This window comes from Zonotrichia albicollis, chromosome 2 (genome assembly GCF_047830755.1).
Source record: "Zonotrichia albicollis isolate bZonAlb1 chromosome 2, bZonAlb1.hap1, whole genome shotgun sequence".
In the NCBI taxonomy this organism is placed as follows: domain Eukaryota; kingdom Metazoa; phylum Chordata; class Aves; order Passeriformes; family Passerellidae; genus Zonotrichia; species Zonotrichia albicollis.
This window is the reverse complement of record NC_133820.1, coordinates 65,894,325-65,919,986: the sequence shown is the minus strand read 5'-3', so window position 1 is coordinate 65,919,986 and position 25,662 is coordinate 65,894,325. Positions and strand designations below refer to the sequence as shown.

The 25,662-nt window shown below is 42.2% G+C and overlaps 2 protein-coding genes and 1 long non-coding RNA gene across 10 annotated transcripts in view; 1 reads left to right on the top strand and 2 right to left on the bottom strand.

Moving 5' to 3' along the window:
- DHRS12 (dehydrogenase/reductase 12) overlaps window positions 1-7,130 on the bottom strand; it is a 36,371-nt gene extending 29,241 nt beyond the window's left edge. For 3 of the 5 annotated variants that reach the window (XR_012579031.1, XM_074535406.1, XM_074535408.1), the window contains exons 1-3: window positions 6,989-7,130; window positions 6,269-6,402; window positions 3,241-3,323 (exon numbers count right to left, since the gene is read on the bottom strand). Coding sequence is in view for 3 of the 5 variants with exons in the window: in XM_074535406.1 (XP_074391507.1) it covers window positions 3,241-3,323; window positions 6,269-6,402; window positions 6,989-7,044 (273 nt within the window). In the remaining 2 variants the exon portion in view is untranslated. Of the gene's footprint in view, window positions 1-2,188; window positions 2,214-3,240; window positions 3,324-6,268; window positions 6,403-6,988 lie in introns of those variants that run through there. The other 2 variants (XM_074535410.1, XM_074535409.1) reach the window with 2 other exon arrangements.
- On the top strand, window positions 7,056-13,381 carry LOC113458665 (uncharacterized). Of its 2 annotated transcripts, none has more exons than XR_012579033.1 (4): window positions 7,056-7,177; window positions 8,497-8,653; window positions 11,857-11,949; window positions 12,890-13,381. It is a non-coding gene; the product is annotated as an uncharacterized LOC113458665 (long non-coding RNA). The 2 variants fall into 2 exon arrangements; XR_003379142.2 differs by having other exon boundaries at window positions 7,158-7,822.
- The window catches only part of TMEM272 (transmembrane protein 272), a 27,985-nt gene continuing 13,232 nt past the window's right edge, over window positions 10,910-25,662 (bottom strand). For 2 of the 3 annotated variants that reach the window (XM_026790652.2, XM_026790653.2), the window contains 2 exons: window positions 21,490-21,572; window positions 10,910-18,331 (listed from right to left, as the gene is read on the bottom strand). In XM_026790652.2, coding sequence (XP_026646453.1) covers window positions 17,969-18,331; window positions 21,490-21,572 — 446 coding nt within the window. In that variant the 3' untranslated portion in view covers window positions 10,910-17,968. The remainder of the gene's footprint in view (window positions 18,332-21,489; window positions 21,573-25,662) is intronic. The other variant, XM_026790654.2, reaches the window with a different exon arrangement.

The following is a 25,662-nucleotide window of genomic DNA, read 5'->3' as shown; positions in this document are numbered from 1 at the left end:
GGTGGTAAAGCCTGCTTTCAGGAGCAGCACTGCACCCACTGCAGCTGCCCCAGAGTGCTGGGTGCCTTCTGCATCCCCTTGCATGCTAACTGCTGCATTAACTGCTAAACCCTTGTCAGTCACTCCACATCACAACGCTCTTGCAAATGTTTTGCAATACTATGGCCAGCAATGTGGATGCAATAGGAAAAAAAAATAAAAAAAGGGTTGACATAAAGCAAAGTTATCATTTTCTAAACCACTAAAGCTAGAAATAATCCCTCCCTCCAAAACATCAAAAGCCTTTTACTGTTTGCTACAATTATTTTGCTTTTTGCAGATTTGTGCTCTACACAGTACAATCACAGTGGCATTTACCAGCATACAAAGGCACATCAACTCCTACTCTTCTCCTAGACAGCACTTAGTCTCAAAGACACACCACAGATAGTCTTATGACGTATGCCAGGAAAAGGCAGTTTTAAAATAATTATGCAGAGGATGTGTTCTCTTGCAAAACAACAAATAATCATTAAAGGGCCTCCTTTCTTTCCAAGTTGTTTCTTTAAATACTCATTATACAAGCAAACAAGAAAAGTGAAGAAGCTGAAGAAATGATATGGCATTATTCCCTGCCTGCAATTCTGCTTCCCTGAAGATAAAAAAGCACATGACTTTCTCTCTAGTCAGTTGACTTCAGCTCCTTAGCTGAGTTTGAATCAGAATTTTCTCATTGCAATAATGTGCTCTAGGATGACCCTGCTTGATCAAGGAGACTGGACCAGATGATCCACTGTGGTCCCTTCCAACCATATCCATTTTGTGAATCATTTTTGACCAAAAATTTGACATTGCTCTACTGGTTCAAGCTGGATACCTCCTTAAACTTTCTACTTTTAAAACTAATACCATTATCTTCTGGTACAGAAGAGATATTTTTTGGGCAGATGTTCAGTATTGCAAGGGATTTCAGACATTGAAAAAGATCTAAATCAACGCCTATCTGCTGAAGACTGTCACATTGACTCAGGAAAGGGATATTCAAGACCTGTTCCCTATGAAAGTCCTCAATGGTAGCAAAGCCATTTTCAAAGCAAACCTAATCTCTGTGACTTGATCTATTTTAACAAATTAGGAGAACTTTCCAGTTCCCAGATCTAGGGGCAGGTGACTGCCAAATAACTCCATTTCAGCACTGCACTCCAGCATGTACTGTGGAAGATGGAAAAAATCTTTGGTGTATACTGTAACAGGATCTCCATCCAAATTATCAGGAAGAGCAAATTCAGCCTGGATACAGCCTGTCAAGTTGCAGATAAAGCATTTTATTATCTCTCTGTATTGCTTCTGAATGAGCACTTATAAAGAAGGATATTCTTGTGGACTCCTTATTAAAATGCACTTCCCAGCGCAGTCATGTGTCCCACAGGGCCCCTTGTACAGCTCATCTAACACTTCACTGAGAGCTGCTCTCTGCACAAGTGCCCCGTCCCCAGGGTCACAAACAAGTCCTGCAGTGCCCTCACACTCCCCCATGACTACAGAAATGACAGGTCTGCAGCCTACCAAAAAGTGGGAATGCAGTAATTATGCTGCCTTTAGAGGGAGAATATTATTTGCCTCAAGTGTTTTTCATCAGGTGACAGAAGGCAGAACATGAAGGAACCTTCAGAGGTCAAACTCACCTCTCTTCCCAGGCAGCCTGACTGCAGTTAGAGAAGGAGGTAACACAGATAATCACCAGCCTTACTATAGCCATGGGATTACACAGCTATAGACAGCTGGAAAGAGTTTATTTCTACATAAGGACTGATCGAATTCACCTCCATTAAAGAACTGAAGAGTAATGCTAGCTGTCACACTAGGGAGCTGAAATCAAAGAGCAGAAATTTAGTCAATATGACATTTCTAACCATAAAAACTCTCCAGAATTTTTGATCCACATTAAAACCTATTACTGGGATTAAAATACAGTGTACAAGAGCCAAGTCATTATTTAAAATGAAGACAGGTCTCCGTCCATGTGCTCTGGGTTAACCCTGGTAGGTAGCTCAGCCCCATACAACCCTATTTACTCACTCCATTCCCAGTGGAAATGGGGAAACAAGCACAAGGACAAAACAGGCAAAACTTTTGGGCTGAGATAAAGACATTAACAAGAGAAGCAGAACTGTGCATGCAAACAAAATAAAACAAGGAATTAATTCACCATATCTTATTGTCAGGCAGGCATCTAGCAATCCCCAGGAAAGCAGGACTTCATCCTACGCCACAGTGATTTGGAAAGCCAAATACCAGATCTGTGAATGCCCCCTTTTGCTCCTTCTTCCTGCCAGCTTTTACTGTTGAGCAAAATGTCCTATGGTCAGAGGTGTCCCTTTGGTCAGCTGGAGTCAGCTGTTCCAGTGTGTCCCCTCCCATCTTTTTGTGCATCCTCGCCTGCTCACCTGGTGGGGCAGTGTGAGAATAAGAACAGGCTTTCAGGCTGTGTGAGCACCATTCAGCAATAACTAAACTGTGGCTTGTCAACACTGGTTTGGTCACAAATCCAAAGCATAGCACCAGTGGAACTGCTGGAAGGGAGATTAACTCTATCCCAGCCAAAACCAGGGCACCAAGTAAGAAACATAATGACTAGTGAACTCCATAAGCACATCCTCCTGAACAACTAATGAAAGCAACAGTGACAAATATAGAGGTGGACTGTACAGTGATGTACACAGAAACAAAAAGAATGTCTAACAGAGGGAAGGAAGAGGTACTATAAGAAAAGGAAATGAAAAGGCATGTAGAGCACGGAATTAGTACCATACACAGGACTTCACAGAGCAGCCAACCTTAGCAAATCAAGAGCATGTTATTCAGACACATAAAACCTTCAGCTCCAATGCTGTAGACTCATAAATGTTGTTGCAATACTGTTGCAATGCATTAACTTTTAAAAGCCTGAGACACATAGTTAGGAATAGTAAGTAGGACATCAAAAAGAAAATCAACAAACAAACATTAGATAAAACAGCATGCTGCTGATGATGTTACTAATCACAGAATACATCACCTAATGAAGTTAGGTGATTCAAATGGTTTGAAGTTAATCACTTCAAATCATTTGAATTATAAACTGCTAGATGTTTCCATGTCTGTATGAAAATACTATTAAAAACACAACATCAAGATGCTGGAAGAGTATCTCATGGCCTCTGGGGTCTTTAATATTAACAACCTTTCTAAAAGTAAACAAAAGACTAAAAAACAACTCACCTGATTGCCCGTTTCCGTCACTATTTCCTCTTTGGCAACTTCAGCCCGTTCCTTATTTCGGCAAACCAGATGAACCGTGCCCCCTGGTGGATTGCAACAAGAAAAGCATTTGATAATTAATTACTAACTGCATTTGGGTGAGACATCAGCATTTTAATTAGGTGAGATACTGGCTATAGGAAAAATGCTGGAATATTTCTGCTTGGCTTTCGTTCCTGTGAAGGCAGGCAGGGTCATCAGGCAAGGAAAAAGCCACTGCACTCTAAGTACAGTGCTCAAACCATTTCTGTCAAGTCTGTACATCATGTTTAGTGGGTGAAACACCAGAGATAAAGGGGAAATTGGAGCTAAGGCATCTGCACCATAGATGGTTTTTTTTAATATATGTTTTAGGAAGTTCAGTAAAGAGCTTGAACAATACAAGTGACTAGAATTGCTCTGCAGAAAGGAAATAAAAGTGCCAGATATCAGAATTCTCAACAGTGGGAGATAATACAAGGAGGACCATGGCCTCAAATGCAGCTTGGGAGGCTCAGGTCATCTGAATTATTTTTCATCAGAAAAATAATTTTCAGTAGGTTTCTTCTCCATAGACAGGCTTTCTCAAGAGGATGCATAATTTGCATCCTTGAGGTATCAAGCAGCGAGACACAGCAATGACTGGTTTGATCTACTGCTGCCAACAGCCCTGCCCCAAGTGAGATGCTGGACAAGGTGACCTCTAGAGGTCTCTTCCAACCTGTTTTTCCATGAAAGGAGACACAAGGCAAGGCTCTTCTCAGAGACCTGGATACTTACCACAATCTCATCACTTAATCATATTAAAGAAAGCCTTCAAACACAAGACAAAAGTACAACTAGGCAACGTTTTGGGTTTTTTTTGCATCACATATTCTCTGATTGTTACAAGTTATGTGTTAATTTCAGTCCTAGGAATACTTATGCTCCTTATGCCTTACTTTTGCCTGTTTTAAAAAGTGTTTTAGGGAGTGCTAGCAGTCCACCTCTAGAAAGCTCTAAGAATTAATCCCTAATAGAAACATAATTAATCCATAATAGAAACAACAACTGTGTCGGGTCATGTTTTTTAGTGCCCAGAACCCAAAGGCAGAACACCAAGTCTACCTTTGAATGATACAGTCACACACTGCACAGCCCAGTCTGGGGTCTGATAATGAAACCTTTTGTCCACAGGAGAGATTTTTCCACTGAGCAACTGATGGGGGAAGTTTAGGTGTGAATGACACATTAGGAAATGAATTTAAATGTATTTTGTTTGGTAAAGACTGAAACTATTTGAATGTAACACATGGGAATAGTCAGATTAGTTGGGAGAAGACTGTATCAAGCTGGAAGTGCCACAGACATCTTTTTCACTAAAAATCCTTTCTTTGGGATTTTCTCTTCTGGGAAGCTGAGGTCTTAGAAAAAGAATGTAAACAATGGTTATCTGCTGCTATGGAATGCAACAGGTAGATTTTTGATTGGGCCATCTTGAGTGTTTATAATTAATGGCCAATCAAGGACTGAGCTATCTCAGACAGAGTCCGAGAGAGCTAGCTTTTGCTATCATTCCTTTCTTTTCTATTCTTAGCTTAGCTAGGTTCTGAGGAAAGTTCATCCTTCTTTTTCTTTTTAGTATAGTTATAATGTAATATATATATAATAAAATATTAAATCAAGCCTTCTGAACATGGAGTCAACATTCTCGTCTCTTGCCTCATTCAAAAACCCCTGTGAACACGGTCACACTGGAAGTGCAGTTCACAAGACATAGAGGAAAGCCCAAATCCAAATATCCATAAGACACCGATTCAGAGAAAAGCTGAACTCAGACTATAGCAATTGTCAGTTAGAAACATCTGAGTGCTTGAAGGTAAAGCCAACAGAGCCTGATTATTCCTCTGCTGAGCTAGAATTCCTTATTCACTTATCATGGAGTACATGAAGAGATTCAACTAGAAGCCTGAGCCCCAACAGCTGACACAGAGTTTCAAAGTGAGATGTTCAAGGATGGGACCGGGAAGTCATTTTAACTTCATGTGAACAGCAATGCCCATATCAGACACACAGTCTGAGCCCAAGGTTGTTCTGCTAAACATGATGACCAAATCCCATAGAGATCCAGCCAGCTTTCCAACTTGCAAAACCTGGTAGAGATGTCCATTTGTGAGCAGAACAGTCACCTGACAAAGCAGTACTTACATAAAGTGATTATGTACAATAGCAGTGGTAGGAACCTGAAATCAATCACATGTTGGCACTGATGAAGATCTTAAACTCAAAGACTCTTTGATGCTAACAGTTTTGAATTAGTTTTGTTTAACTGAGTCGCCACTTTCCTTCATAAGATGGTTACAAAACCTAAGCACAACAAAGAGAGAAAAGAGCCACAAGCTCCTCCCCTTCATTCTACATGCCAAAACTCCTGTCACTCTTGCACAACAGGAATTACTTTGTCAATTCTGCAAGGGATTAGGTTTATCCTTCAGCAGCAGCTAGGCCCAGTTTACACCAAGTCCTTGTGTACAGATAGCAACATAAAAACATAATTACATGTAATCAGCCAAAGGGCACAAACTCCAGGATGTTATCATTAAGATTAAGAGCAGCTACATTCGGGTTTTTTATGCTCTTCCATCTCATTTTTGTAAAGACAATTGTTTTCTTTCATCATATGACAGATTTGCAGATTCCTCAGTTCAAATTCAGCCAGGCTGCTACTTGTACCGAATTAACCTTAAACAGACACTGATCAGTCACCAACATCCTTAGATGCCAGTATAACACAGATAGTTTTGGTAAACATGCACTTGAAAAACAATGTGCACGTCCTCTCTGCCAATTTGGTTTCCTTATCCCAGTTTTCACTGCACTGATTGTGCTTAAACCTCCAACTCACAGTAAGACCCCTGTGAAATGATACCACATCCCAGGGATTTGTGTTTGTGTGTAAGTGCTGGAAGGCCAAACCTGCCTTCCATCTTCTCTGTAAGCCTCCTGGGAGCCCCACAGCAGCCCTGCTCACCTCTCCTCGCTATCTCCTTGGCCGTGGCCTTGCCAATGCCACTGTTTGCTCCAGTGACCAGGAAGGATCTTCCAGCCACATCCACCTCCACATCAGCTGGGTTGAAGCGCTTGGAAGCAGACTCGTAACCACCTCTAAACAAATCAAGAGACACCTGTGAGAAACTAGAAGGGAGCCCTTCCAAAACAAACACGTGTGTGGGCTGAAAAGCACTTTCACAGCTCAGCATCCAGTAATTGCCCTATTTACTCTCTGTACCCATGGGGCAGGCCATGAATACCAGTGACACTGCGAACACCAATGTATCACAGAATCATTAAGGTTGGAAAAACATCCTTAAGATCATCAAGTCCAACCATCCACCCACGTTCACCCACAGCCTCAAGTGCCGTATCCAGAGGTTGTTTTCAAGACTTCCAGGGATGGTGTCTGCATCACTTCCCCGGGCAGCCTGCCCCAGTGCTTTGCAATCAAAGCGTCAACTCGCGGGGGCGTTTGGCCGCCCCAGCCCACCCAGCCCCGACCTCGGCCCTCGGGGGGCGGCCGGAGCCCCAGGGCGGGCCGGGCCGGGCGCCCTCACCGAGCGGGGCTGGAATCCGCCCGCCTTCACGGGGGTGGGCAGCCGTCCATAAAACACCACATGAACACGGCCCCACCGCGGAGAGACAGGAGCGGCTCAGCCCGGGCGCTGCGCCCGCCCCACGCGGCCGCCGCCCATACCTCGTGTACTCCCGCAGCCCCTTCACGAACCACACGGTGTTGCGGTACCAGGACATGGCGCTGCTGCTGCCACCGCCCCCGCAGCCGGGCCAGCCCCGCCTCTGCCCTTACATAAGGCTCCCGGCCAGCCCGGCTGTGTTAGATAAGGCCTGAGGGGCGGCTTCCCTTGGCCCGGCCCGGCCGTGTTAGGTAAGGCCTGAGGGGCGGCTCCCCTCGGCCCGGCCGCGCTAAAGGGAGTGTGCGAGGCAGCGCAGCGAGTGTGATAGTGCGGGTAGTGGTGCCAGCTTCTTCCTTAGCAGCAATTCGTGGGCTGGTTCTTCTTATCCTTTCTGTTTTCTCCTCTTCTCTATTAGCCATGAGGGATAGCTGTAGCCAGCCCCTGCCTCGCTGCAGGCGACTGTGCCTGGCGAAGGTGGTGGCGGATGAAGGATGGAGGATTTCCCAGGGCTCCAGCTTGGGGCAGATGCTGCCCGCGGCTAAGGCAGGACTGGAAACAGGCTGATGTGTTCTGGGAGTGGGGAGCCGTGCTACAGGCCTGCATCCTCTGCCCTGGAAAGCTGCCAAAGGGATGCTGCCAGAGAAATATGAAAAATGATGCCGTGCCACGTGAAGTAGTGTTTTACATAACAAATCCATTAAATACCTAGCTCCTACTGGTGAAATGAAGTATTCCGGAAAGGAAAGGATACCCGAGTGGCTGTTGCACTAAGGGGAGTGAAATTCAAAAGTGTTTTCTGTTTATATACTTTGGACCTATGAAGAGGAGGTCCAGGAGAAGCACTTGGAGCTGCATCTGGATAGCCCACGTCAGCAATGAGGAAATTGTCATTATAGGTATAATGATACTTTTAATTATGCAAAAGGTCTATGTGCTTAGAAAGTTCTGTGTGCAGGTTGGATAAATTCATGTATTTTATAGGATGTGCAGGGCCACAGGCAGAGAAGCTCCTTTGGGAACCCTATCTAAGTTTTCAAGAGCTTAGGTTACCTGATTTCAATAACACAGATAGTGGAGAAATAGGAATGTTCTCTCTTTTTTGATTCTGTATTATAGCCTGATACTTCTTTTTCTAAATCTCCAAATCTCTTTGCTCTGGCAAATGCCTTGTACTAAAGTCTTCCACTTTCTCAGCATGATATGTGAATATTAGGCTCATACAAAAGGCACTTCCCACCATGAAGTTACAACTTTTGAACTCACCTCCATCTGCTTGTACTGTACATTATATGTGAAGTAACAGTTTCTAGAGGGCAAAGAGACACATTTTAACAGTGATATTTTCTTCCATGCAGAGGCCATCTGGCTACATGTCGTACCTTTCCATGAAATTTAAAAATGCTTATTTTTAAAACAATTGAAAGACTCCATTTAAAAAATATAAATACAGTAAGACAGTATTCCCTTGTCATTACTGTGTTTACCCTATTTATTTCTTAAGAACTGTGATTATGGCTTAGTACAAGCAAAATGGAATTGTGGCTCTGATGTGTTTTGTTTGTAATTTCAGCCTGTGTTCTCATAAATTGGGAAGTTCATCCCTGCAGTCTGCCAGCCTCTGAAAGTAAATGGGGTGCATGCAGATACACAGAATTCCTCACAGGCTGAACCATTTGGACTGTGATCAGCATGATGCTGGCTGATGCAGCCCTGAGGTGCTAACCAAAGTGAGTATGCCTGGCAGAAGCTGTCCATGAGTCAGACACAAAAAGAGATTATGGGAGCAGCTCATAATATTTTGGGGGTGAAGCAGTAATGGGCAATTACAGCATATTACTCATACTGAGATTACAGAAGATGTTTGAATGTAATGTTGGCTACCAGTGTCATGCTGGTACATACACAATTTTCTCAGAGAATATTACATAAATACTGCAGTGCCCCTATTGCAATGTGTAGCTGTACCCTTCTATCAAATGGTGGTTTAAGGACATTTTGTAAATGCCCAGAAATTATGCCCTTTCCAGAGTGCACCAATCACTGAGCACATTCAGCTGTGACATTTCTGCTTAGAAACACTTGCTTTTTCTGTACTGAGGGGCTAAGCTTGCACCCAGAAATGAACTGTCACAGCATTCTGTCTGTCTGTCTGAGCAGCCTCATAGAATCAATCATTAAGGTTAGGAAAGACCTCCAAGATCATCAAGTCCAACCTTCACATCAAAAGCAAGCCGTTGTACACTGTCCTAACACCACCTAGATGTTTCTGTTGCCTCATTTCATCCCCTCTGGTGTTTTGCTTCTGTACTGTTGTTCCAGAGGCAGGAGGCTGTACAGATTGTGTAAGTGCTCTCTGCTAACCCAGCCATCACAGTGATGAAGGGTTGTGCAGGAAAAAGGCAAGATGTAATTTTGCCAAGAGCTGGGTGCTGCTAATGAAGGGCCTGCATCTCAGTATTCTCACGGGCAAAATTTCTGCCCACTTCAAAAGTTTTGACAGCATGTCTTGCCTTCTGTACTGAATTCTAGGTTGATACATCTTGTTAACAGAATTAAAACCTATTCTGGAGCTTTAGAAATTCAAAAACTTATATCTTCTGGTTTCATTCTTGACTGCTGGTAGCTTAGCAGTTAACTCCAACAGGATGATGCTCTGAACATGAGGGATTTTTTTAGACAAAGACTTTTTCTCTTGGATTGGCATCCTACATCTCAGACCCCTATCAGAGCCAGCAACTGGTATATTTGTGTCATACAGAGCTGAAAGTGGGAGAGCTAGCGACTCTTGAGCTCCTAATATTTCCCTCATTTGAGGACAGAACAAAATGGCTTCACCTAGGCTAATAAATACAGCTCAGTGTTTATCCCTGATAAAACATATCCAATTTAATTATTTTCCTATATCTATGCTCTCAAGTGCTCCATTGCATATTCCCAGGCCTTGATCCTCTTATTGCCCACAGGTAAAGATTGTTGATGCCCAGGTCACAGTAGGTATTAAGCAGATGCTTCTGTCCAAAACAAGCTCAAATATCATTGTGAATAATTTGCTCAAAGGGTGTTTTTTTTTTCCCAAACACAGATGGGGATGCACCAGGGTTAACACTGCACAGCTTGGCTTGGCCCTGGTGGTCCTGTGTTCTGGTGCTGGCATTTAGCAGTGTACAAATAGCCCCCAAGCCTGTTATGCAAGCCCTCCATGACTGCAGGTAATCTTCCAAAGACAGAAAAATTCTGGAGTGTTGTGGCTGTGAGCCTCCAGACATTAGGATTTTTCATGGAGTAATGAGTTGAGGATCCCAATTTTCTTAAAACACAATAGCTGATGAAAAATACCTCTCTGGCACTCAGCTGGGCTAACATGAAAAACATACCTTAGACTTGATTTGTCTTTGTACCTGTCAAATAGCAAGAAGTTTTAAGCAAAGTTTTAATTACTTCTAGCACAAAGGAAAGTTGAAAATGCTGATTGCTGTTAAGGGCTGTGCATTTTAGTGTGTTTCATATTTTCTTCCCAGGGGACAGATCTAAAAGTAGAGTGCTCAAGAGCTGAAAAGCAATTATATATTATACAAGATGTTTAAAACAGCTTCAAGGCCATTTTGCCAATCTCTTTTATTATCCTTTTTCTCCTTTTTTTTTTCCTTTTTTTTTTTTTTATTTTTGGTGAGAGGCTAAAAACTTGGTCTTAAGGACAACTGGCTCCTTTGCTTCCTTCCAGGGATCTGGCAGGCTGTTGGGCATTCCCTCCTTTCCTTGCAGTTACTAATTTTCTAATTAAGTCTCTATGCCTGCCCCTATTAAATCAATCAGAGCTGATTCAGTTGCCACTGATTGCAGTGGGAACAGGCACAGGCTTTAAGGGCCAGGTTTGCAGGAAAGCTCTGCGTCTCTAACTGGGGCCAGGTTTCCAAAGGAAGTGGCAATTGTGTGCAAGCCACTGTGGTGGGAGCTGCTCCCAACCCTGTTTTTGCCATGCTGGCCTCAGCTCTGGTTGTAGAACACTTGAAGACTGTGCTTTAGAAACCTGGCACAGCCCCAGTCAGTGTAATAGCAATCAAGAGCTGTCAGCAGCCTGGGGAGAGGCAATTGACACTTGTCCTGTTGTCTGGATGAAGGAGAGGGTTTGGTGAGTGGTCGAAGAAGAACATGAAGCCCCTGAGGTCTCGGGGACGTGTCTGAAGTGCTTGTGGTAGTAGCAGGGTGAGAGAGCAAAGCTGCTCATCCTGAGTGCAGGGAAGGGTGGAAGTTCTGGCCTGTGTTGTGGTTTTGTGAACAGTAGGGTGTTTCCTTTGTTGTGTACCCAAGTCATCACCAAGTTTGCCAGCTGCTGCCATCACCAGTGTTGTTTCCAGTGAAGAGTCAGGCTTTCCCCAGACCAGATAGCCTTTTATTACTGAGGAACAAGTGTGGCAGTGTGTCATCATATCTATTACTCATTGCTCAGGGGCCAGTAAAGGGAATCTCATGCTGTGCCTTATCAGAAGTATAGATTTGCTTTATAAAATGCTGAGATTTTTGGTCTCTGGAAGCCTGCAGGGCTTCCTAGGGTCAGGCATGTCCTGGTGAAGAGAGGGGCTGCTTAGTGTCCTCCCAAAGTGGAAAGAATTGGCTGGGAGAAGCAGCTAAACCTGCTGCTAACCTAGTTAATCTCCTATATATATAAAATAATTTATGCAAGCTGAAGTGTATATAATTATTTTTAAAATAATAGGATGACTTAGGAATATTTTCAAAGTAATAAAAGTGAAATGTTATGGTTGATATGCATCCTAGAGAATAATTTCTTTAGTCAATAAAAGATAATTTTGTGATTTCCATAACTGAAAAATTCTTTATGTTCCTACAGTAAACAATATACTTGAATGCCTACATGTTTGTTGCTACGCTGTGGCAGTAATGCAGTTTTCTGTACTGACATTTTCTTCAGCTACCTGTTTTTCTTCTAACTGCTCTTCTTCTGGATCTTACTGTTCTTACTACTAGCTGTTGGACAGGAATGCTTACAGGCTTATCAACTCAGGTGAGTCCTGCTACACTTTTTTATTCTTCTACAAATCTTCCTGCTTATTAGCATTTTATTCCAGCCCAGTTGTTACCAAATTGCAGATGTTGTCTTGTAGAATCTATCTTCCAAGAGGTATCTACAAGCAGAGGAACACACACACCTTCTTACATGGTTGCGGTTTGGTTCAAATGTCAAAGGAACAGTCTGAAGCTTTGTGTCTTCAAGCAGTCCCTGTGCTGCTGTAACAAAACTTGCAGAGGTATATGAAATTTATCCACGCAAAGCTGTGGAGCCAAACCTTCCCATGCAAATAAGCACCAGACCTGTTTATTTAAAGTCTTATTTCACCTGGACAAGTTGGACACTTTTTTTTTTTTTACAAAAAACAGGTTCACAAAAAATACTGAAGCAACTCTTTTTTTCTGATACATTCTGAAAATAAATATTGTCTGTTATGAACTACTGTTGTGAAATCCAGAAGCAGAAGTAGAATAGTAATACAAAAGTAAACAGTGATAATAAAAACGTGCTGTTTATAGCAGCTTGTGAATAAGACTGAATAGTGGACTTTTTTTCTCCACTGTTTGCATCCTGTGTACTCATTTCATATTACACTGAAAGGCTAAATATTTTTCAAAAGGACTGGCAATCAAATCCATAAGATATCATTGAAAGGGACATTAAAGATTATGTGGTTCAAACCCCCTTGGTATGGGCAGGGACACATTTCACAAGACCAGGTTATTCAGTACTCTATGCAACTTGTCTTTAAACACTTCCAGGCATGGGGCACCCACAACTTCTCTGGGCAACCTGTTCCAGTGCCTCACTACTCTTAGAGTGAGGAATTTTTCCCTATAATCTAACCTAAAACCTACTCTCTTTCAGCTTGAAGCCATTTCTCATTATCCTGTTACTACATGCTCTAAAAAGTCCTTCTCCATCTTTTTTGTAGGCTCCCTTCCACATGCAGGTACCTAACTCATCTGGGCATCAAGGGGACCTTGAAAAAAGAAAGCTTCCTTGTATGGTGATTTGTGAATTTTCATCTCTCACATTTAAGCTGCTGTTCTGCAGCATGGGGAAGGGAATCATGGATTCTTCCTTTGCTGGAGTATTACTAATCATACAGAAGAGCCAATATGGATGATATTCAAATCTGTGGGCGAAATCAGTCTCTGATATAACTATTCATCTCAGCAAAATTGCAGCAGGCTTGATTAAAATTATCATGACTGGTAAATGTAAAGTACCTTAATTTTTAGACTGCAGTCACATAGTCTTATGCACTTACACTCATTTTTATTCAAATGAGACATTTGGTAGAAATTCATTGTTACAAACACATATACATGATTTCTCAAAATTCCATACAATTTGTTCAGAAATCTTTCAAAATGACTTTGTTCTATTCAGCACTTTCCTTGCACTATGCAATATCAGATGGCTCTTACCAGCCTTTTTTATTTTCCCTCAAGTACTATACTTTCTAAAAACATTTTCTGTTTCTTCCTATGGCTGATACCTGAGGGATCTGCATCTACTCCAGCAGCGAACAGGAACCTGAAGAAACCTATGCCACCAAGCAACAGTTTCAAATCACAGTCCCGATGTAACAATCATTTCTGTATTACATGTAGAAATAGAAGCATCCTCCTTGTGATGCAAAGTCCCTACCAACTAGAATTTGGAGAATATTAATTATCTGAGAAAAGATTCAAGAAAACTTACAGAAACTGGTCTAGTTAAAAATGTTGTACAATATATATGAGTTATCATCAGTTTCATCATTGTAGCCCTTTGCCTGTAAAGTCAAAACATTTAGGAACTTTTACACCAACTGTTCCTATTTCAGGATCTAGGACATTTGAAACAGCTCTTGGCACAAAGAAGCAGAAGCTATTCTAGGTTAATTTTTTTTCTGCACAGTTACCTTGTAGTTTTAAGTCTGATGTCTTGGGACCTCATAAAGCTCAGAGCAAGTGCTCTGTGAGAGAGATCATCTTCTCTGACTGCACAGTGTTCTGGTTTCCAGTCCTGAGAAGATGAGGTCTGTGGTATGTCTGATGATCTTCTTTTCTCTCTTCTTTGGGCCAGCAGGTAGGAGCTGTCTGTGTTCAACATTTGGAGTGAAGGATTGCTTGTCTGTCTGCTGCTTCTAAAATAGCTGTGGAAAGCTACTCTCTAGAGCTTTGGAATCTTACGCCTGTTGCTAAAGAAGGTGGAGTACTGGGAGGACAAATATACTGTGGGCAATAAACTGTAATAAGTGTAACTTATTTCATGGCTCCTGACAGTGCATTTGTATGTGTGTGTATAGAGTCAGTGTGTGCAGGCAGAATTGTCTTTGGGTCTTCATACTACTAGATTCCTGTAGTACTCACAACTAGCAGTGAGCTGGCTATCCTAGCCATCGAAGTAATGTATATATTTTTTTTCCTTTAAATACTGGAAATAGAGCTTTCCTTCTCAAGAAGGGGAGCTGATATAACTGAAACAGAGCTGGTTTCCTGCATTGTAGTCAACGTTGAGTGCATAATAATTAGCTTAAGGGTGTATTTTGTTCAGTTTTTCAGTAGACATTTATATAACTGTGGGAAGAAAATTAACATTTTCAATTTGTAATTTTAGTCTAGTGGCAAAATTCAAATTAAACATTTTAAGGTGTAGACTGTATTTTCAGCTGCTTGACCTTTGGGCTGTAATGACTTAATTCCCCCACAGCTGTTTGCTGAGGTATCACACCTACTTCTGTAGGGCCTGAGCATTTGTCTCCGACACCATCAGTTTGTGGCAATTCAAAGTACTGCTGCAAGTTAAGGTGCTGTGGACCATGCACACGTTCATGGCTTGCCCCTAAGTGAGATAAAGTGTCTTCAATTAAACTGTTTTCATTTAGATTTGAGTGCTACTGGGGCAACTTGAGAGAAACTGTGCAGCTGGTGGGTCAGAAGAGTCACTGTGACTCAGGTGTATCTAATCACATGTCCAAACCAGGTATCCCTGCTCCAGTCCTGCAAGATTCCAGTCTGCTGAAAGTGCAGAAGGCATGCTTAGATCCCTTTGAGCACAGAATTGATGACTCCAACTGTTTTGGAGGTGTTGATGTTCTCACTCATATGTGCCATAGCATATTGATGTACACAAGATACATCAAATACTATCAGTGCAATACTATCAGTAAATACTCTCAGTGCAGAATTTTTCTCTCTTGGTTGTAGCAAAGTGTTTTGGTTTTGTTCATTTTGTACAACTTCAAAATATTTAAAAAATGTCTTTTGCCTCATTAATACAACCTCTATAAATTTGTGTTTGTACCAACCAGGTGTTGAGCACTAGCACAGTGACTTAGCAGCACTTTCCCAAGATGTCAGTGAATGCCCTGGGGTCTCATACCTGAAGAATTAATCCTCCATGTCAGACTGTGGAGAATCAGTCAGTCTTAGCCTCCATGAATGAGGCATAGGCCTCAGGTTTACTGTTGTGTGGCTGAGGCTTGGCAAATCATTGCACATCTGCCAAGCTGCTGTAACCATGCTCACGAAAGCACACAGCAAACACAAGGCAATGTCACCTTACAGCTCTTCTCGTCTGGGCCGAACTAAAATCTCCTCTTATTTGCTCCAATCGGAGAACATCATCACTTGCTGTGAGGTCACTACAGTCAATTCAGACTTAGGTCAGGAGTATTAGCCCTTAATTCCTGGTGATTAAGAGTGATTCTAGCAGTATTTTCCAACTGAGAAGTTTGTACAGGGGCCCTGTGGGTGGAGCTACTTTTTTGTTAAATTTCTTTTGCACTGACAACTGAGTATAATTTTCTGGTTTTATGGCTGTTCCAGGCTTCTGGGTAAAGTTCCTGTGTAATGATAAACAGCTGCTCTGTTGCATTTGAGTGATGGATGGAGTTATGCCTTCTGATAGGCAATTTCTTAAACATTTTGGGTTCTTAACAAATGAAAGATTACCCTCTCCACTGAAGGTAAACTCCCATAGATCAGTTCAGAACTGAACCCTGAAATCCTGAAGCCCAAGTGGTGAGCCATTGTAATGTTTGTGGTGGGAAAGATGAATTCTAGTATTTCACCATTGGCAGCAGTTATGTTTCAGAAAAGTGTGAGGGGCAGTGGAGAGTGTGGTGGAGCAGCTCCTTGGGAAACAACCAGTGATTTTTCCCAGATCCAATCTGAGGCCCACAAATAAAAGGAAAGATTTCCACTGGTCCCATTTCCCTACATAAAACTGTGCGTGGCCTAAGCCAGCAATAATAGTAATACCTATTCCATGGATTTCTGAATGGGGCAGCCTGGCTGTGACCTGTCCTGAATTGATGCTGCAGAGCAAGGGAATGCTACACTGATACTGCCCTCATGTCAGATTATTTCATCTTTGTCGTACCTTCTTTCTAAGATTAGTTCTCTGGAAATAAACAGTTCATAAATCTGAGGCCTGAATTAAAATCCTTGTAAACCAAATGCAGGCTTATCTATACAATAGCTGGTGAGATAAATGTTCTTGTTTGAAGACAGGTGGTTCCCACAGATGTTACACTGCTTTCAGGCTCAGACCCAGGAAGGATGGTTGAGCAGATCCTGTTCAGCTGTGGCATATTGTTGAGGTCTTTTACATATCTCACTTTTTCACAGGCATTTTATAACCCTTTTGGATTTCTCTAAAACACAAGTTTCAGCTATGTGGGTTTTAACAGACAAAATACACAAAACACACATCTTTTCCTGTGTCTTGGGCAGCCCTCAAGCTCATCTAGAGGGGAGCCCCTCCATTTTGACCACATTGACATAAGTGCATAAGAGCAAAAGCAGAAAGAGCACTTTTACACCGCATTCATCAACACATGAAAAAACAATCTACCAGGACCACTTCTGGGGTTGTTCCATTACATGTCACAAAAAAAAATTGTCTCTCTGCATGCTGGTGCTTTTAAAGCTGCTGCTGACTGAAAAACTGCTTGCATTACATCTGTCCATTAAGTACAGATTTTCATATGTACAGCACCAAGATGAACAAATCAAATGTACATTCACACCACAACCAGAGAACTGCTGTAGAGAGTACATCTGCCTGAAATTCTCACATCCCCACCCTAGTCTTATTGTTGTGGTCTATATTCAAAATACCAAGGTAACATTATCAGTTTTTCTATGAACTTGATCACAATGGTTCGACAGTAATTTTTGTGTTAGTGTGGTATTGACAAATTACTGCTATAGAAAGTGTATCCCCTGACTGGGAAATGCTGAGCCCTGTTGAAGCACCAGTCTGACACTCAGTAGCTCAGTTCTTTGTTCTGCCAAAGACTTGCAAAGCAGACTTGGCTCACTTTGGACATATTGGACGTATATGGATGTATTCATACTGTCTGCTTTAGCCCCAAAGTTAGATATAGATACTTCCTAGTCCAACTTCAGAAGAGACCTGAGGGCCATATTCAGGCTGCATTTTATACAAGCTCCTATTGCTATCACAGCTGCTTACTGGCCAGTCTGACAGGGGGCTGAATAGCTCTCCAGTGAGCATCTCAGTTACTGCCAGAGTCCGCAGAGTCCATGTGCTTTGCAAAGTGGCCTGAGTACAACCCTTTGTCTCAGCTCCCTCAGGGACAATAGCAAACTTCAGCAAGACTGTGTGGAGATGTTCAGATCCCAGTGAAGAGAACAACATGGCTACTTTTATAGGCAAAGATGTACTGTGCTATATACAGCATAAGGGGGACCTGGTTTTAGAGGGATTTGCCATCTGCAAGAGCTCTCTCCTGGTAAAACATCCAGAATTCAAAATGGGATGTAAAAGTTAGCAGGAGTACACCCTGGCACCTGCAGCAGCATTTTTGCATAGACTATGCTGTATTTCAGCATAGCTATTTCCAGATGGCACTGTATTTTTTTAATTCCCCCTTGAAGTTGACTGCTATCACACATATATATCATACAACAAAGATGTACACAAGGGTGAATTATTGCCTGTTCTTTGTTGTACACGCTTCCCCAAACATGGAGATTTATTTATGTAGCATTTAGTCTTCCTCAGAAGAGAATCTTTGCCTGGAAAAACAGTATATGCAGCAGCTACAGAAAATAAGGAGAAACAGAACAGTATGGCTAATAATGAGAACACCAACAGCAAAAATGTACAGGGTTTTGTCACAGTAATCCTGAGGCTGATGAAAAGGCGGTATGAAATTTGGCCGATACACAGAAAAAACCCAGTAGTTCCCAAGAATGAACCAGAGAAAGAGGAAAAGGCTGAGGGTTAGATGGACGTAGTACTTGTGAGCATTCTGCCTCCAGGGATACTCGTCATCATCATCATCATCAATCACAACAGACTTGGAAAGCAGCTGCCTCATCCTGGTTGAGTCGTACAGCAGGAGAGTCACCTGGAGGCATGGGGGAAGAAAAGGGAATAAGTAAAGTGGCTGCAGAGACTCTGAACACCTTCTGGCCACTGCCAGTCTTTGGGTCAAATAAAATTGGATGTGGGAAAACAGAAAGTTAAGGAGCCACAAATGAGGCAGGTACTGCTGGAAAATAATGCATTTTTTCCTTGTAGGTTATTCACCAGTGGGGGTCATACACTGGAAAAAAATTGCTGATGGAAAGGCATGAGAACAGATTGTGTAGGGAGATGGCAGCAGCTCCCACGCTGGAGACTTTTAAGAACAGATTACAGTAACTGCTAAATGACTTAAGTAGTGTAGTTCCTGTCTTGTAGTGGGTAGATTTTTCTCTTCTAACTATTTTTCCACGGTTATAAAGTTGGATCAGTTTATAGCAAATTATAAAGCGTATAGACTATGACTTAAACCTCAAAGAAATTGCTTTAGATGCTTGCAGTGTACTGTTGTCAAATTTTCTTCAATTAAGTGCCATTTTCCCAGACTGCTCCATTCCTGCCTTCAGTTAAAACTAGCAGAGAAATATGTGGAATGCCATGATGCCAGGTATTTAGGAAGGGCTGGTATACAGGGAAATGCAGTAGGACTCATCAGTGATGCCTGGATTTCTCATTTAGTCTTGACAATACAAAGAACACAGGTAGATTCAGTGGGGTTCTCTTTCATGTTCTCTTTCACAGAGTTATAGTCTGTGCTCATTTTTCTGCTTGAAATGAAAGAGAAGAGCATCCCTCATTTTACACTCTTCTTTCTCCAGAACACTGACCAAGGAAAACCTGTTCGGGTGTATATTTTTCCAGGCTCAGATTTTATTCCATGTGCCCCATTTTCAATAGGAAAAGCTTAGCAAAAGAATCCAGAAATACAGAGTATTCTCTTATTCTTACTCTTCTCTGGAAAACTGTTTGGTTATATATAAATTATTAAATATCTGTTTACAAAACCAACTGGTATTCCAGCCCAGATGTTGTTACCAGTTTTTGAGAAACACAGTTTAAAGTCCAAGCACCAACACAGGCAAAAAAATGGTGTTTTCACTGATGTCTCACATCCAGCTGAGCACTCAAAGCAACAGGCTTGCTCAGACTATCATCTTCTCATATGAACATTGGTTTTACACAGACTCATGAGGCACTGGAGGGATAAACCTGCCTGGCCAGTGGCTCTGAGTTTTCTGCATGAGAGTGCCTGTGGCTGTGCTTCAGTCCTCTTAGCTTTCAGCTCAGCACTCAGGTTCTCTCAAGCTCAGCAGTGAGAATGGGGTTAAATGGCAGATGAGTATTGGGTTTGAGGCAGTCAGAGAGACCTCCCAGGTAGATTTATGAATCTCAACTGCATTTAAGTAGTTCACAGAAAATGCATTTCATTCTTATGGATATTGCCTTGCCAAGCGTGATTGAAGAAATTGCTGGCAGTTGCTCACATTGTTACTAGCTGCTGAACATACATTTATGGAGCAGCATGGCATGAATTCAACAGGCCTCTCTGGGTGCTCTAGGATGGTTCAGTTGCCTTGGTGAACAGTTACCATTGCTTTTTAAAAGACTGGAGGTGGTAAAGAAATAGATGAGGAGCCTATGGACTGCACAGATCTGGGCTAGAATGACTTGCTGTTAGATGATGTCCATCACGGGACAGCATCCTTTCAGACTTCATCCTGCACCCATTCTGTGACCTTTTAACTTTCAGAGCTCAAGCAAGGGCACTGCTGGATGAAGTCAGTGCAGTCCAGTGAACAGAACAGAGGGCACAGTTCAGACAGGTGAGAGACTTGAATTTGCCTGCAGACCAAGTGCTGAGATAACACGTGGGTGAAGCTAATCAAGTTCTGACCAAATGCATTGCCAAACTGCAAAGTAAGCAGCACTGCTGTCAACTGAAGTAAAATTCAAAGCATTATTTGATGTCAGCATCAGTGTTAACTGATCCGTTTGCCACCTTAGTTATAGTGAAAAAATCTGACTTTTAACAGAAATGGCTAAGAATGAGTCAACATTTTTTATGAAAGCTTCAGTCCACTAGCCTCAAAATTGCCTTTCAGTTCTGCTCTAATATTTTCTAAACTATTATTAAATGAACCTTTGATTATACATATAAGTCCACTGGTGTGATCGAATGACTAAGCATTTGCCAGTAGAACTCACAACGCAGCAAATTTCTTGTAACAAGATTAAGCACTTTATTTTTTTTTCTTTTCCCCATTTTCTTATTTACTGATCAAAGGTCCTTGGAGGGCATGATTCATATCCCAGTGATGTACTGTGGTTTTGTTGGGTTACCACTCTGAAAGAGTGCAGTGAATGCAGAGACCTGCAGAGTAGGATTCTATCCTCCTTTTTTCAGTCCTGGTGAAGAAAATGCCTAGAATTGTTGTGGTGAGGCTCTCCATGCTCCCTGAAAGCCAGTTAACACCATCTGCAAAGGGACTGTCAGAAGAGGGATGACCCTTTAGAGTCAATGCAGAGTTATATAGCTTTATAGTGACCAGGGTTTATCACAGGTATGAGGGTGCCTCTCCTTGTCAAACTGCCAGACTGGAGCTCAGCAAAGATATAAGTGAGCACAGTCCACTAGAAGACAGATAGCTGTGGTTAGAAAATGGTGCATCTAGATTAATAAGCCCTGCTGTGTTGCAGGGATATATTTACTTTGGAAGGAAGTGATTCTGCTGCAGTCATTTACTTCTGGCCAGGTCAGAGTGGGAGTAAATTGAACTTGTGAAGGACTATGTACAAACACAAGTGGTTTTGTAGTACTCCCAAAGCAAGGAGAGTAACTTAGCTTTTTGTCCTGTCTGTATGAAAGTAATGGAGAAAGATTTGACATGCTTGGAGGATTGCTTGTGGAAAAAGGACCCCATTTACCACAGGCATCCATGTTAAGAAGTCATTTCCCTCAGCAGGGATGGTAGCACAGATGCTGTGGTGCAGGAGAAAGTCACACCACAATGTGTGGGACAATGCTGAGCTCATTAGCAGCTCACTTGACTGACAGGTGCTTTTGGTGCTGGAACAAGCACAGCCTGATCCTGTAGCTCTCCAGCACTGGGTGCATGTGGCTGTGTGGAGCTATCATCACGTCTTAACTAGCAAGTCAAAGTCGAGTCACACAAAATATTTTTCACACGCAAGGCACATTACCTTTAAGCTGCCAATCACACCACCCACCAACAGATACAAGGGAATCAGTGGCTGAACTGGGCAGTCTTCCAAAAACTTCATTCCTGAATGGCAAAAATGGATGTTTGTTATCTCAAGTGACCAGATATTGCAACAAGCTGTACAGCGAGAATTATAGATGCTCTAAGTGAAATGTCTTGCTTACACTCAAGACTTGTATCCTGTGTCTGCTGAAATGGGGGCTGAATTAAAAGGGGGCTGCACCCCTCACTAGAGGAGTGAGGGCCATGAACAAGCAAAAGGCAGGAGAAGGAAGAGAGATAGCAAAGGCAAATCCAACATTACTATTTTCTGGCAACACTTATTGCAGCCACATATAGAGGTCATTAGCTTCAGCCACAGCTCTTTGTTAAATGAACCATTGACTGAGCTGGACAGGAAATCAGCGGTAGAAAATTCACTGAAAATCAAAACTACAAAAAGAAGGAATTCTGATAAACTTCCCCCAGGATTTTCCTGCTCATTAGTTCCTATAAGTATGGCATGTTCCTGAGTCAGATGCCTGGAAGCTTGGGAGCCAATACCCGTGGGTGCACCTGGAACTGTTTTAGCTTTCCCGGCAGCTGATAGGGAGCTGTGAAAGCTCAAGTTTCCAAGCTGTTTGGGTTGCTGGAGGATAAAAGAATTGGTTGTTATGGAGCTGAGGACCCTGGCAACCTTCAAATCTACTGCAAGAAAGAGAAAGTTGGGTAAGTTTTAGGGAAGAAAATGTATGGCTGTGTGAGGATGTTGCTGGCAGTAGAGACTGAAGCTTGTGATACAGGTCTGTGGCAGTGAAACTCATCTGTCCAAATATAGATGTCTGCAATGCAGGCATCCATACGTGAACTAGTTTTCTACACTCTGAAGTCAATAGGGAGAAATAGGCACTTGTAAAATTCAATTCATTTTTATTAAGATAGGCATTTGAAATGGGTCGGGTGAGTTGGTTCCTGAAAGGGCTTCTGTCTCTCCATGGCTATACAAGGAATCCAGACAGCCAGCTGTAGATACCTGTAAGTTAGCTGGGATGAATTCCCTGCCCAAGTCTCTTACCCAATGGCATCTTCAGAAATTTTAAACATTTACAGTTCATTACACTGTAATTTTATTGGTATTGATCCCATGTTTCAGGGCTTTGACAGATCAGTTGCATAGGGTAGAAAGGATTTTCTGTTTTCTTCTTGCTATATAAATAGTTTGCAAGGAGATATTCTGACTTTTCTTTGAATAATTGACGTTGCCTAGTTGCAACTAAAAGGAATGTGCAAGTCTTAGTGCTAAACATTTCTCAGGTGAAACATCTTGCCTTCATTTTCAGAACTACACTGAATAGGAGGAATTAGGAAAGAAGTACCAGTGGGTTTTGGTTTGGTGGAGTTTTTTTGGTTGTTTTGGAGGTTTTTTGTTTTGGTTTGGTTTTTCTTTTATATAGCTGTAATCCTCTTTAGCTTGTCAATTTGCCCACCAAATCCACTGCTAGTGCTGGTCCATAACATTGCTCATGTCCTGAACCTCTCCTGCACTCTTTGCATGGCATAACACAGGTGCTGTGGATTGTGGTTGCTTGCTACAGGTCTGACTTTAGTCACAGGACATGGGACAGTGTTTTGTGGTCTGCAGTTTTGTGATCCCCTGTGTGTAAGGGCTGTGGACTCTTCTATACTAAACATTTATTACCAACCTTTGTATAAATGAAAAAGGCTGCACTTAGATGGATTTGGACTCTCTCCCTTTTCATCCTTATTACAAAGCTGTGATTTTTGTCCATTTTGCCACTATGTAACACTGGGACCTGATCAGACTCCCAGCTTTACAGGGGTGAGCAGCAGGGAAATTGTCACAAATTACATCAAATTCATCAGAAAGCTGCTGCCAAGATTTCCAAAGTTCTTGGCCATCTAATAGCCTGCCACAAAAGCAGCTGGCCAGGGATCACTGGGAATATATTTCAGTTTAGGAACCTAGGCAATAGGCAATTTCTATTTCCAATGTGTTAACTGAGATTTCAGTTTGAGGGGGAAAAAAAGCTGAGAAAAAATGCCTTTCTTTTTTTTCTCATGCTGCTCTGATTCTCTTTCCCAGACAAATCTATTATGGAATCCTTTAATATATATATAACACATGATATCAGTGAGTCTTGGGAAGGGTTTGAGTGACAGCAGCACTCTGTAGGTTTTGGGAGAATACTGCAGACAGATATGACAGCAAAAGAGCAGGTCAAAGCAGGTGATACAGTAGTAACTTGAAAAATACACCCCAAGGTGTGAATAGGAAATGTGGACCTACAGTTGGCAGATGGGCACTGGTATTTGTTACAGTAAAATCAGCAAATGTGCCAATCAGTTCTCACACAGCGTGTGTTTGGTTTATCTGGGAGCACCAAAACTTGTTGGAAAGCAACCAGATTCTTTCCCAGAAGCAACAGATATGTTCTCCTTTGACTGCTAGAGATGGGATATATGGACCATGAGAGATCAAAGGTCTGCTTCTACTGCAGTGCTCTCTGCAAGCCAGAGCAATCTGTGGTTCAGAGTGAAAAGCAATTGAGCCTGACCACAACACAGACCAGCAGAGGAGTCCAAATGAATGAACCAAAGACCTGTGCAAGGTCAGACGCAGCCTGAGCAGCATCCAAAGGGGAAAAAACAAGAGATGGGAGGCTTGGGAAAGCAAAGGTACTTGCACATTTTACCTCTTGGCTACCACAGAACAACGCTGCAGTGAGATCCAGGACACAGGGTTCAGCAAGTGGAAAGAGCACTTGTGGGCAAACAGGACAATGGCTTCTCTAAGGGCACCATTTGGGGCAGTGCTCTGGCATGGCCCATAAAGGATTGCTACCAAGTGTCCTTGTGACTCATGATTATCCATGAGATGAGGGGTCAGGAAGAATGAAGGTCATTGCAGCATTGGCCTCTTTTTAGCTGCTTTACTCTTCTCAGCTGAAATGGCTGAGTACACCCACAGGAAAGGAGGGCTGCTGTATAGCAAGGCTGATCCACTCTTTGGTGCCCACTACACAACTTTATTCCTAATGGGAGGCAGAGACCTCAACATGCCAGGCCATTTTCAGGTGTTCCTCGTGGATGGCTGCAGCTGCCATCACTTAGCACAGACCCCAGTCGAGCCCTGACTGTGGGCCTTACACTTGGATCTAGGTGCTGCAGAGAATTTATCTCAAAGAAATTGCTTTTGGACACCATTTTATCAGAAAGCATGTCAGCAAACCAGGGGACTGGGTGAGGGATTGGAATGCAAGGAAAGATTGTGTAAACAACTTACTGCTAAAGCACAAAACTGGTTCCCACGTAAAGGCACAGAGTAAGAGAATAGGCTTCAGACAAATCTCAGGAGCATTTGAGATTTGAGGAATTATTTGGTGTTGAGTGTGAGGAGTAGTACTGGGTTAAACTTGAACAGGAGGCAATTTAGGCTGCTTATTAAAAAAAACCATGTCATCAGCTTTCAAATGTGATTTAGCTACCCTTGGGGTATTTTGTATATAAAGGTACTCTGGACAACATACAAGAACGCGTTATTGAGAGTAATCCTTCACTGTCCCGGAAACTAAAAAAAAATTTTAATAAATCTTTATATCTTTGGAGTGTTCAGTGAAAAAAAGGGATCTTCTCTGCCAGTAAAAGTGAAAAAGCTGCTAAACAATCTATGGCTTAAGTGATGTCACAAGTCTGCAGCATGGAAAATATGCTGAGTCCTTTCTATGTATCTTGAATTATACTGTGATTTACAGCAATATTGAATTTTAAGAGTGTATGATGTTGGGGTGTAATTATTACTAGGGCTGCCTGTTATTCATCTCTGAGTTTGAACAAGTACTTTACCTCACAGTTTTCCTCTGTAGGAAGCAAGAGCCAAAATGACTGGAGGCACATCAGCAAGTTTTTTTCTGAGATTGTGGTAACAGAATATTATCAGAAAATCATAGGATTTTGCTTGGAAAATAAATATCAGCATTTTCCTTGACATTTCATTTTCCTAAAAATACCTTTGCTGATATGGAGCTGCAGGAAACCAATATCCTCTGACAACACTACATTATAGTGACATCATCTCTTAATTTCAGTAAGTTGTGGGGGAAAAAAGGGCTCTGTATCTGATGCAGGAGATATCCAGAGCTCCAGGCTAATATCT